Source organism: Lactuca sativa, chromosome 6, assembly GCF_002870075.4.
Source record: "Lactuca sativa cultivar Salinas chromosome 6, Lsat_Salinas_v11, whole genome shotgun sequence".
Taxonomy (NCBI): Eukaryota; Viridiplantae; Streptophyta; class Magnoliopsida; order Asterales; family Asteraceae; genus Lactuca; species Lactuca sativa.
Window position 1 is genome coordinate 40,418,381 of NC_056628.2, and position 13,101 is coordinate 40,431,481.

The 13,101-nt window shown below is 32.5% G+C and overlaps 1 protein-coding gene and 1 long non-coding RNA gene across 2 annotated transcripts; both read right to left on the reverse strand.

Annotated features, from left to right (window-relative positions):
- Positions 1-1,257: 1,257 nt before the first annotated feature.
- On the reverse strand, positions 1,258-3,153 carry LOC111894146 (uncharacterized). Its single transcript, XR_006183867.2, has 5 exons — positions 2,900-3,153; positions 2,429-2,529; positions 1,968-2,347; positions 1,728-1,855; positions 1,258-1,542 (listed from the first exon to the last, which is right to left on the reverse strand). It is a non-coding gene; the product is annotated as an uncharacterized LOC111894146 (long non-coding RNA).
- A 4,170-nt stretch (positions 3,154-7,323) lies between these two features.
- On the reverse strand, positions 7,324-12,617 carry LOC111894211 (uncharacterized). Its single transcript, XM_023890292.2, has 6 exons — positions 12,545-12,617; positions 11,727-11,831; positions 10,892-11,404; positions 10,366-10,497; positions 9,445-9,989; positions 7,324-8,145 (listed from the first exon to the last, which is right to left on the reverse strand). The coding sequence occupies exons 2-6, from the start codon at positions 11,821-11,823 to the stop codon at positions 7,504-7,506; spliced, it is 1,929 nt and encodes a 642-aa protein (XP_023746060.1). The 5' UTR covers positions 11,824-11,831; positions 12,545-12,617; the 3' UTR covers positions 7,324-7,503.
- Positions 12,618-13,101: the final 484 nt, after the last annotated feature.

Here is a 13,101-nt window from a genome sequence, read left to right on the forward strand (position 1 = left end):
ATCAGAGACGAGCCAATATGAGGCGCAAGAAGGTGGTGTTTCAGCAAGGCGATCTCGTGTGGGTTAATGGCAACGCGTACAAAGTAGATTTGCCGGGTGATCATTATAATGTGTCTGCCACCTTCAATGTCGCTGGTTTGTCCCTGTTTCTTCCTGAGCTAGATAATCCATTGGACTCGAGGTCGAGTCCTTCCGACGAAGGGGAGAATGATGCAGATGGACCGCTTGATTCAAATACCGGCCCAAACCTGGCTTGTCGATAAACGACCAGTTTGAAGATGGCTTAATTCTGGAATCTCAATCCTAGTTTATTTTTTTAGCTTTATCTATTATTTTCAAGTATATCATTTCCTTATTTAGTTCTTGGAGGATCTGTTTTGGCTTTTAATTCTCTTGATTCTTTTTGTTTTTGAGCGACAGATTTTTTGGATTCAGAAGTTTTGTGAATAAAAGAGATTCCAGTTGTTTCTTGTTTGTCTGGAACCGATCCTAGTTCTAGGGAAAACGACATCATCAAACCCTAAATCGCTCTTGAAGTGGTTATAATTTCTGAATTGAACCTTATAAATTTAAGTTGCAATTGATGGAGGTTCGATGCAGGTAAGATGAATTGCAGTTTCTGTTTCTCTGGTGCAGGTCTGATGTAGTTTAGGTTTTGTTCTTTGGCAAGGGTGCGAATTTCAGAAATCGATTGGCCGAGGTCTTCGAACTGGATAAAAGACATGGCTAAAACTTCAAAGAACTACACTACTAGAAAACTAAGTAGTTACCTACAGCAGAATTGGTAGTAAATCCGTAGGAACAAGGCGTTACCTACAGATTTCCTACAAAAAACAGGTTGTAGGAAAAACCCTCGTGGGTAATTTTTTCCTACGAATTAGCTACAAACGTTCCTACGCATTTCCTACGAAATATTCTGTTACAAATTTAACTACGGAATACCTACGGAACACGTTAACTACAGAATACCTACAGATTACCTATGAGTTATTTAGCTACGAAACTCCTACAAAATACATACGGAATATTTTCCTACAGAATACCTACGAAATGATTTTCCTACAGAATAGCTACGGAATTGAATAGCTACGGAGTAGCTACAGAACTAAATATCTACAGATCCAAATAGCTACAGAATAACTACGGAAATAAATAGCTACGTATTTTCTGTAGGTAATCCGTAACTAATTACATTTTATTTTTTTTAAAAAAAATTTAATATTTTTTTAAATAAAATAAAAATTAATTTGTTCAAAATGAAACAAAAATTCATTACATTAAACTACAAAATGTAAAATACATTACTAAGTGCCTAACACATTACAAACACATCATTTTCCAAAAATAAATATTAGAATAAACATCATCTATAAAACAAAATAAAAAATTTGGTCAAACTAAAAAATATGTTGCTATTTACAACACCAAAAAGCTTCATGAAGGGCAACCAACCGGTAACTATTACACAACTCAGCTACTACAATTTTTTGGCCTCCAGATAACTACTTCATGGACTGTGTCACCTTGTCCAGTAAAAGAAACCTGAACTTCTTAAACATAAGATGAGTTGATAAGTAGATTGTATAACATTTTATATATATATATATATATATATATATATATATATATATATATATATATATATATATATATATATATATATATATATATATATTAAAAAACTTAATAAATATAACATTATAACATGAAACTATGATTAAAATAACCCTTTGATCTGAGAAGTTCATTGATATGAGGTTAGGGACTTGAAGGATGCCATGTTGCAAGAAACCCTTTAAGCCTTTTACAGAACTCACTGCATAAATCTGTTGTGGTGCTTGAGAGATCAATAGAGCTGAAAAAATGAAAAAATATATTCAATTTCAGACATATGCAAAACCAATCTATGTTCTTGCATACATACACATACACACATAAAACTAATAATTGAGGGATGAAGAACTAACCTGTAATCCAATCCAATCTGTATGTTTGCTACATACACAAACAGCCAAATACCACTATCTGCTCCATTCATTTTTGCTACAACCACCAAACACCACCATTGACCACCTTCTTGTTTGCATATGTTCTGAACCATCACATGCTCAGCTACTCCACCATTTTAGCAACATAAACAACCAAGAACCAGAACAAAACCACCTACATCTTCAATCCATCGTTCTTGATAACTTCACAGATGATCAAGGGACCAAAATTTTGGTGAAGAAATTACCCGAATCTAAAAAATTCGATTAAGTGAACATAACCATGTGGATTCATGCATACAAGGATGATATTTGTTGGGATCTTGCTTGGTAAAATAAGTATACTTATTCTCTGTTCACTATTGCATAGAATTTAAAAAAAAAAAAGAAGATCAAATTTAGTATAACAATAGTATTAACTAAAAAAAATCAAAATTTACCTCAAAAAATTGTGGAATGTGGAAGTGCAAAGAAGAAACCAACGCAAGCAGCAACCTGGTACTATAAATCAAAAGTCCTTATTTTTTACCAGGGGTTTGACCTGAGAACAAGAAATTAGATGAAAAATCAGAAAAATAGGTAATAAAAAAAAAAACTATACTTCGTAATGTGTATTACTTTTTTCGGCAATACAGGGAGTGGGGGTGGAGTGAAGGGCAGAGTTGCAGACATATAATATTCAGGCATTTCGTCGAGCACTAGTTGTGCATCTCTAAACTGGCAAAGTATTATATAAATATTGAAAAACATTCTTGACGGGGCAAACCTATGATCGATTGTATAGGGATAGAAATGGATTAACTGAAATCGAATATGATTATGATTCGTGCAGAAGAGTGATTTGAGCATGATTAGGGAAAGTAGAAAGAGGACAACTTCCATTCATTCATAGATAAAGCTTCATTTTGTACCTAAATCGATGATGACCGGGTAGAACACGACGAGAAGCAATGGACGTAGGCAGCGGTGGCGAGTTGCCGTGGCTGAACGACGACGATTTGGAGGCTATAGATAGTATTAATAGCGACGCCGGCCATGGAGATTAGGAACTTAGGTCGTGGGTGGGAATTTTCGATAGGATAGGAGGGAAACCAAGTGCAACGGGGTTTTGTAATTTTTGGGGAAAGCATGTTCCCGCTGGAAAGAAAAGACGAGCTGTTTTTAAAATTTTGGAGATGATTCTCTCAAACGCAACCATTTTCCCATTTGTTTTTTAAGTTCACGTTTTTCTTTTTCAAATTCTTAGATTTAATTTTTGTTTCATATTTAATTAAAATTAAAATTAAATATAACATATTACTATTTATTAAAAAACTTGTAGACATTTTTTATGCCACTAATAGTTACGAAAAAATGTCATAAAATGATTAATGCCACAAAATTAGGTTATTAGTGTCATAAGATATAAAGTGCCACAATATCTTTTAAAATTTAGTGGGATAAAACAAAAGTGTCACTAAAAGTAGGCTATAGTGGCACAAAAACGAAATGCCACTAAAAATTTATGCCACTAAATGTAATTTTATTTGTAGTGTGGTGTACCGGATTCGAACACGAGTATCTTATGTAATTTTAATGTATGTAAATATACATATACAAAAATAAATTCATCACAAGTTGGTGAAAAGTATAGTGATTACATTGTTAAACTGTGAAACGAATACTTGATCCCGAAGGTGCACACGACTTTATGAATGATATTAAAAGCTATAAGTTGGAGAAAGTATAGATAATCATGTATAGTAGCTAATCCGTAGGTAATTAGCTATGGATTAGCTACAGAATATGCTTTCCGTTAGAATTTCGTAGCTAGTCCGTAGCTAAGTAGCTACGGATATTTCTTATTTTCGATTTTTCGGGTACCAAACGTCGTTTTTTCCGCTTCGTTTTTTTCACACCTCTATTATACATGATTATCAATATTTTCACCAACTTATAACTATTAATATCATTCATAAATTCGTGTACACATACGGGATCCATGACTCGTTTAATGGTTTAACACGCTTATGATCTACATTCACATATAAATACGCACAAACACGTATACATACACACATACACGTACACATATACCACAACTCTTTCATGTATGTAAATACACATATACAAAAATAAATTCATCACAAGTTGGTGAAAAGTATAGTAATTACATTGTTAAAACTGTGAAACGAATACTTGATCCCGAAGGTGCACACGACTTTATGAATGATATTAATATCTATAAGTTGGTGAAAGTATAGATAATCATGTATAGTAGAGGTGTAAAAAAACGACGTTTGATGCCCGAAAAATAGAAAATAAAAAAATTTTGTAGCTAATCCGTAGCTAATTAGCTACGGAGTAGCTACGAATTTTTCTTATTTTTTGATTTTTTGGGCATTAAACATCGTTTTTTTCTCTTCGTTTTTTTCTCATCTATATTATACATGATTATCTTTATTTTCAACAACTTATAGTTATTAATAGTGTTCAGAAAGTCGTTTGCACCTTCGAGATCCTTTACTCATTTAACGGTTTAATATTGTATCCGTAACTATTCCGTAGCTAATTAGCTATTTCGTAACCATTTTGTAGCTAATTAGCTACAGAATAGCTACAGGTTAACATCCGTAACTATTCGGTAGCTAATTAGTTATTTACTTTTTTTCTTGGATTTAACAAAATCATCTATATACATAACATAAACTTACAAAATAACGTATGCATCATTAGAAAAACTAAATATGAATTTAGATAGCTTTTTGTTTGTTCTGTATAGTAATGGTTTCTAACTAAGCATACGTTTGTATGTATGTTTATGTTATGTATAAATCGGTCAAAACAAAGCAATCAAAGTATAATTAAGTTGTGAAAAAAATAAAACGAAAAAAACGACATTTGATACTTGAAAAATAGAAAAATAAAAAATGACCGTAGGTAATCTGTAGGTAAATACCTACGGATTGCCTACAGAATAAGGTAATCTGTAGGTAATCCGTAGGTAATTACCTACAGATTACCTACGATATTTTTTTATTTTTCAATTTTCAAAGGTCAAATATCGTTTTTTTCGTTTCGTTTTTTTTCACAACTTATTTATACTTTGATTACTTTGTTTTAACCCATGTATACATAACATAAACTTACAAACAAACGTATGCATCATTAGAAAAACTAAATATGAATTTAGATAGCTTTTTGTTCGTTATGTATGTAGTAATGGTTTCTAACTAGGCATACGTTTGTATGTATGTTTATCTTATGTATAAATCGGTCAAAACAAAGCAATCAAAGTATAATTAAGCTGTGAAAAAAATAAAACTAAAAAAACAACATTTGATAATTGAAAAATAAAAAAATAAAAAATGACCGTAGGTAATCTGTAGGTAAATACCTACGGGTTGCCTACAGAATAAGGTAATCGTAGGTATTTACCTACAGATTACCTACGGTATTTTTTTTTTTCAATTTTCAAAGGTCAAATATCGTTTTTTTCGTCTCGTTTTTTTCACAACTTATTTATACTTTGATTGCTTTGTTTTAGCCAATGTATACATAACATAAACTTACAAACAAACGTATGCATCATTAGAAAAACTAAATATGAATTTAGATAGCTTTTTGTTCGTTCTGTATATAGTAATGTTTTCTAACTAGGCATACGTTTGTATGTATGTTTATCTTATGTATAAATTGGTCAAAACAAAGCAATCAAAGTATAATTAAGCTGTAAAAAAAATAAAACGAAAAAAACGACATTTGATACTTGAAAAATAGAAAAATAAAAAATGACCGTAGGTAATCTGTAGGTAAATACCTACGGATTGCCTACAGAATAAGGTAATCTGTAGGTAATCCGTAGGTATTTACCTATAGATTACCTACGGTATTTTTTTATTTTTCAATTTTCAAAGGTCAAATATCGTTTTTTTCGTTTCGTTTTTTTCACAACTTAATTATACTTTGATTGCTTTGTTTTCACCAATCTATACATAACATAAACTTACAAACAAACGTATGCATCATTAGAAAAACTAAATATGAATTTAGATAGCTTTTTGTTTGTTCTGTATAAAGTAATGGTTTCTAACTAGGCATACGTTTATATGTAGGTTTATGTTATGTATAAATCGCTCAAAACAAAGCAATCAAAGTATAATTAAGTTGTGAAAAAAATTTTAAGAAAAAATCGACATTTGATACTTGAAAAATATAAAAATTAAAAAGACCGTAGGTAATCTGTAGGCAAATACGTACGGATTGCCTACAGAATAAGGTAATCTGTAGGTAATTCGTAGGTATTTACCTACAGATTACCTACGGTATTTTTTTATTTTTCAATTTTCAAATGTCAAATATCGTTTCTTTTCGTTTCGTTTTTTTCACAACTTATTTATACTTTGATTGCTTTGTTTTAACCAATTTATAGATAACATAAACTTACAAACAAACGTATGCATCATTAGAAACCATTACTATATACAAAATAAACCAAAAACTATTTATATTTGTCTTTAAGCCACAATTAACATCATTAAACAAATACATGATATACTAAACATAATACATACATATGATGTGTATGTAAATGTGTGTATTTATTTCTATTTATGTTTAGAAAATAACTTTGATTTAAAAAAAAACTTCTAAATGAGTAATGGTTTCTAACGAGGCATACGTTTGTATGTAAGTTTATGTTATGTATAAATCGGTCAAAACAAAGCAATCAACGTATAATTAAGTTGTGAAAAAAATAAAACGAAAAATACGACATTTGATCCTTGAAAAATAGAAAAATAAAAAAAGATTGTAGGTAATCTGTAGGTATTTTGTAGTTAATCTCTTCCGTCGATAGTCTGTAGCTAATTTGTAGCGAATTACCTACAGAATATCTACGGATTTAGTTCCGTCGTTATTTCGTAGCAATTGTGTAGCTAATTACTAACGGAATACCTACGGATTCTCATCTGTAACTATTCCGTAGCTATTTTGTAGCGATTCCATTACTAAATTAGGGTTTCTCATTCCGTAGGTATTATGTAGGTAATTACCTACGGAAATTTTCCGTAGCTATTTTCCTGTGGCAGAACCTTTTGTTTTCTAGTAGTGCTACTGACATGAATAACCCCTAACTCTAGAGAATTACAGGACTAGCCCCTGAAGTATATAAGAAAACATAAACTGTGCACAAACATACAGGTTCCTTATTTATCGAGATTTAGAAGGAAATCATATCTCCGATATTTTGGGATTTTATTTTATGAGATTAAGGATTAGTAAAAGCCATATGAGCAGAAAAACAAATGAACGGGTTAACGGATCCAAAAACTAAATAGATATTTGGCGTTCCAAATTCATGACAACACAAATAATAGGCGCTTAAGTTTACTTGAATTCATCATCAACATTACAGATAAAATACATTCGGGTTTAAAAAGTATATTATCATCCCCACATCAACTTCTCCTAAATGACATAAAGCATCAACAATCACGTCTTGAAATGAAACTTTACATTCAAAAACAACAAGTGATCAAAACCTTGGATTTTGATTTTGTGGGTATAGCCTAGGCTTTTTTGGCTTGAAGAGATTCCTAGAACCATATGTTGACTGATAAACATCCATTACAAGATAATATTGCAGTCTCGCAAATAAAATGATTGGCAAGGATATCAACATGCTGATCATAACTGGTACCCAAATCAATTTGTCCTGTAAAAAGGTGAAGAAGCTGACACCAAAACCTACCAACATGGCTGTGATTGAGAAAAAAAGCGCTGCTAGACCTTTCATCAATTTTTTGGGTAATGATTCCAAGAAATCATTTTCAGCATAGCGAGATATGAAAATGGATAAGAATATGAGGATCGAAATAGAAGAAAGTGCCAAAGAGATGGCATCTGATATGACAAAGACTATGAATGCTCGATGGTGAAGAAAGATAGGAATACCATTGTTCTGGTTGTATCCACCTGGAACAGCAAAAGCTGCTGTGAATGCTATAGAAGCTATGAGCGCTGCTACTACCAAGCACTGGTTAGCTGTGTCTTTCATCCACTTCTCATTGTCGGAAAGTAGACGTCGGTGTCCGAACTCAAACAATTTATGTGGTAGAAAACCAAAATCGCCGCCCGGTTTTTCTTGACACCAAAGAGGGACCATATTTTTTACTTCCTGCACAAATATATTTTTCAGAGGATGCGATAAAGATTCCATGAACGGAATCAATGGTTGGAATATAATCTAGAATTAGGGTTAGTTTAGGAATTTTAAGAAGTAATTAATGTTGTTATTTACAGTTATGAATGAAGTTAGTGTTAGAACCGTTATTTTTTGGTGGTTAATCATCCACCATCGTGATTAGTCACCAACCATTGTGTTGGTTCAGATGTAACTATAACTATATATATATATATATATATATGTGTGTGTGTGTGTGTGTAATTGATTAATAAAAAAACATTATTTTTCTTTTTTTTTCCTCCTATCTAGTGGCTTTCTCCAACGCCAATATACAGCATGCATCAAAACACCATTGAGACATGTAGACTAATGAAGATTTTAATCTCCCACACATGTGGGACAAGAAGACTTGATAACCTTCCGCTAGTTTATTGCCATCACTCTCCGATGTATTAATATAAAAAGAGAAAAAGGACAAGTAAATTTCTTTCTCTCTACACATATAGATACAACTAGTTTTTAAGGTCATCGGTTACGGCATACATTTTGACGCGTATAAGCCTACATGATGTTCACGCGTGAACACCGCCCCACAATCGCGTATGTGTGATGTGGATTGAGTATACTCCACAGCCAATCGCATTTGTTTCTTCCAAACGTTCAAAAATGGGACGACAATCTATGGAGATATGATTTAAATGTAATTAAATGGTGTAAATAAGGAAGATTGAAGCTTTAATTTTCACCACACTGGTTTTGGTCAAGAAGAAAACAATATGGGTATTTGGGAGTAAAATGGATGTCAAAGAATTCTTCAATTTTGTTTTCAACTGAAGTTACAATTATGATCCCTGAGATTGTGTCTCTTAATCTTATTATACCATCCTACTTACCTTTGAATTAAGTTAAACCCTCAACTATATATAAATATATATATATATGTTTATTTAATTTTAAAAATTAGTAATATGTTTATTTAATTTTTTTATTAGTAAAATTATTATTTAAGTTTAAAATTATGTTTTTTTATTTAATCTAATGATAGAAAATAAAAATAAATAAATAAAAAGTATAAATGATATGGAGTTATAATCATTTCGAAGTGGTAGTAGTGTGGTAGGGAACAAGGAGTGAAGATGCGTGTTGCAAATGTGAAAACACTTTTCTATCAAAGATGTAGTGACCATACCCGTTAGCCTAATTACTTATACAACACCGCTAGCCACAGAGAAAGGAAGAAAGAGGCACAGAAAGCTAATTAAAAACTGGAATCTTGGCAAAAAGAAGTACCTCGAACCATAACACTTCACGTTGCATAAGTTGCATTTGTAAACCGACTCCTGAATTATAGTCACGTTTAGCTTCTTTTGGCCACATCGCAGCTAGATGCAACATATTATTTCCCTGCATGTCCACGACAGATGTTATCATATCCTTGATTGATTCCCCCACCTCATGCAGAATATTGTAGATATCCTCATGACGGTAAATGATAGCAACATGAAATATAGTTTGGTTATTGTCATTTCTCTTCCATAATAAATCTGGATATTGGCGAATGAGCTCAACTACAAATTCAGTGTTTCCCATATTGACAGCAACAAATAGTGGTTGCGAATTGTGATCAGCTGGGCCTATTATTTCTTGGTTTCCCAAAATGTCAAGTGGTTGCGAATTGTGATCAGCTGGGCCTATTATTTCTTGGTTTCCCAAAATGTCTTCAATTTTAGCCTTCGGCAATTTCATGATATTTCCCCATATGATTCTAAGTAGTAGCATGGCATCACGGGGTTTTTCCGCAGGCACGACCTTCTTCATACAAATGACTGAAAAAACTGAAATCCACATGAAGCCAAATAAGAAATCAAGTAGACGACGATCCAAATTCCAAATACTTTTGATACAAATGGATGGATGAATGTTGTGCCTTTCTGAAAGCAAAACTACGGAACTAGGAAGAAATTAAAGTACAATGGACAAGATCAACAAGAATGACCCAAAAATGATTTCTTAATTACTCTATGAGTATGATAGAGTAGTACAGTGAGTTGTAGCCAAAGAAGATCTGGAATAATTAATGTAAAGTAAATATCAGTTTCAGTTCCCTGATCTACACATAGACTATATCTAAGCAGGTAAGTCGATCGAATTGAATCCAAAATATGGCTGGTTTAGTCTATCAAAAAGTTAATTAAGAGGAGAGATACTCACTTTGATGCATGAATCTCGAGAAAAAATGTGGTTTTATTATTGCAAATGCTTCTGTTTTTCGAGCCAACAATTCGAGTACTTTGTTGTCAGCACTGAGTTCTGGCAGGTCGGTCACTATTTTCATGGCAACATCTACAAAAGATCAAACAATCACTTTTAGTTAATGACGTAAGGTTTACATTACAATTTACACATCCAAACAACTCTGTGCATACAAGCTAATCAAACAGGAGGCATATATACAATTTAATTAGAATGTTATATCCATCCTAATTCCTAAGGGTGTGATAAGATATTGATAATTCCGACTCATGCATGTATAGAAAGAAGAGTGAGCTAAAATTGAGCCAAAATCAATAGGTCTAGATGACATCTAATTAAAGTGTTCCAAGAGTACCCCAAGTGAAATCCAGTGATTATGGATGAATATATAGCAACATAAAAGGGGACAGTTTTATTTGCTGTTATTGTTTTCTTCCTTGTTATGCAACAACAATGAAAGGTGCAACTATATATAGCTACTTACCAAAGAGATCGAGTTCCACGCATTTTCGGAGAACCTTACTACGATTCTCATCTGTCCAAAAAGCACCAGTCATCTTGTTAGATTTATCATAGAAAAAATTCACCATTTCACTTTCTCCCGATAAAGAAGCCATGTAGAGTGGCATCGCTCCTTCGTGACCAGGGATATCCAGCAGGGCCTTATTTTTTTCCACCATAGTCACGGCAATATTGAGATTTCCTGCTGTTGTTGCTGCTAAACACAGTGCCGTGTTATATTTTTTGTTTTGAAGTTCTAACTGCTCGTTTGTCATCTGATTTACCAAAATTTTCACAAACATTTCCATTAACCTGCTGCTTTTTGCGGATGCTGCAATGTGAAGCGCAGTATCATAATTTTCAGTGATGGCAAACCCTAACAGATCTAGGCCTTGGTGTTGGTGTTGGCCAAGGATGACACTAGCAGCTTCCCAGTTACATTCCATTGATGCATTATAGAGAGGAACGCAAATATTGTTGTAGTAATCTGTATTTCCTGTACAGTAATTAATGCAAAACTTAAGGGTAAATAAGTATTGACAATATTACAATAAGCTATATCTGAATTTAAATATTTTGATTAATAGGATATGTTAGTGTACCTCTTGTTAATTTTTCATAAAAAAAAAACAATTTTCCGTTGTATAATATAAGATGCTTTTATCACCAAAAAGAATTTGTGATTATGGTTAAGCAGATCGCGTAATAAACTGCTAAAACTTGGGTATGAGATAGCAATATACAAATTTTATTAGGAATTAGTAAAAGAGACAAGGGTGTCAAGTTCATGATAATCCTTAAATGATATAAGAGTTTACCAAGTAGATCTCCACAAGGTAGGTTCAGTGGTGGACAAGGACGACTATCTGAAGTCGATTCCTCGATTGAAGTTGCGTGTGAGATTTCGGTGTTCATTTCCGGATCTGCGTAATCACACTATCAGTTAAGGGTGTTCATGGTTCGGTTTGAAACCGGTCAAACCGCTAATTGGTTTGGTTTCGCGGTTTATATTTTTCTGAAGGGTTTGGTTTGTGGCTTCAAACTTTTGAAACCGTAATGAATGGTTTGGCTTGTGGTTTTAAAGTGTTCAAACTGTATATTTATATATGTATAATATTAATTTAAAATCCAAAATTAACTTTTAGATCAACCCAGTTCTAAATCACAATACTTTTCATTTCAGTTATCACTTTTCAATTGGAGACAAAACTTTGTTTTCCAATTTTTCATCGCAAAATGTAGGGAAGCATCACAGTTTAATCGGTGGTTCCTGTATAGCTGTATTACAAATATTTGACATTTCATAGATTTTGATTTTTTAGTAGATTTTATTACTTTTTTAACAGATTTTATTTCACAGTTTTTGTTGACAAAATTAGTTTAATAGGCTCGACTCAAATGAGCATAAAAAACCCAAACCGTTAGTAACGGTTCAACTTGGTTAAATTTTAAATTTTCAAAAGTTAGGCTTCGGTTTTCGATTGACAAAAACCGTTACTAACGGTTTGGCTTCGGTTTGACCCAAAAACCCAAAAGACCGAACTGTGAACAGCCCTACTATCAGTAATTGAAAATTTGAAATCCAAAAAGGACACCTAAACTCTAAACTCAAAGAAGGATGGGTAAAAAAACTTACTTGAACAATCAGTATGTGACTATGTGTTGAGGTAAATATTTTAAGTAGGAGTGAGAGAGCTTAAAACAGAAATGGATCTATATAACGTCTCCTTTGTTCCAAAGGGGAAGATGTACAAAATGATTTATGAGTAAATTAGAAATTTGGTCCCTCTATTTTACTAAAAATCAAAGATATGGTTCAAATTTCCATTTTGTCCCAAAAACATCCCCGTTGTTTCAACTCGCTGTAGATGTACTCCATAGATAGATGTTATGTCTAACTATCCATAGTTAATTTTTGGGTAAATTACACGGATGGTCCCTATGGTTTAAGGTAATCTGCATGGATGATCTCTAATAACTTTTTATAACTCGGACGGTCTTTTTGTTTTGGTTTTGCTGCATCGCTGGTCCATGAATGACGTACAAAGACTATTATACCCTTATGTTTTTATTTTTTAATTGTCTATTATTTTTTTTATTGTTTTTAAATATATATATAAAAAAAAAAACCACTCCTCACGTTAGCCCCATTCACCCTCACCCGATTCTCTTTTTGCTCGGTTCCCTTTTTAG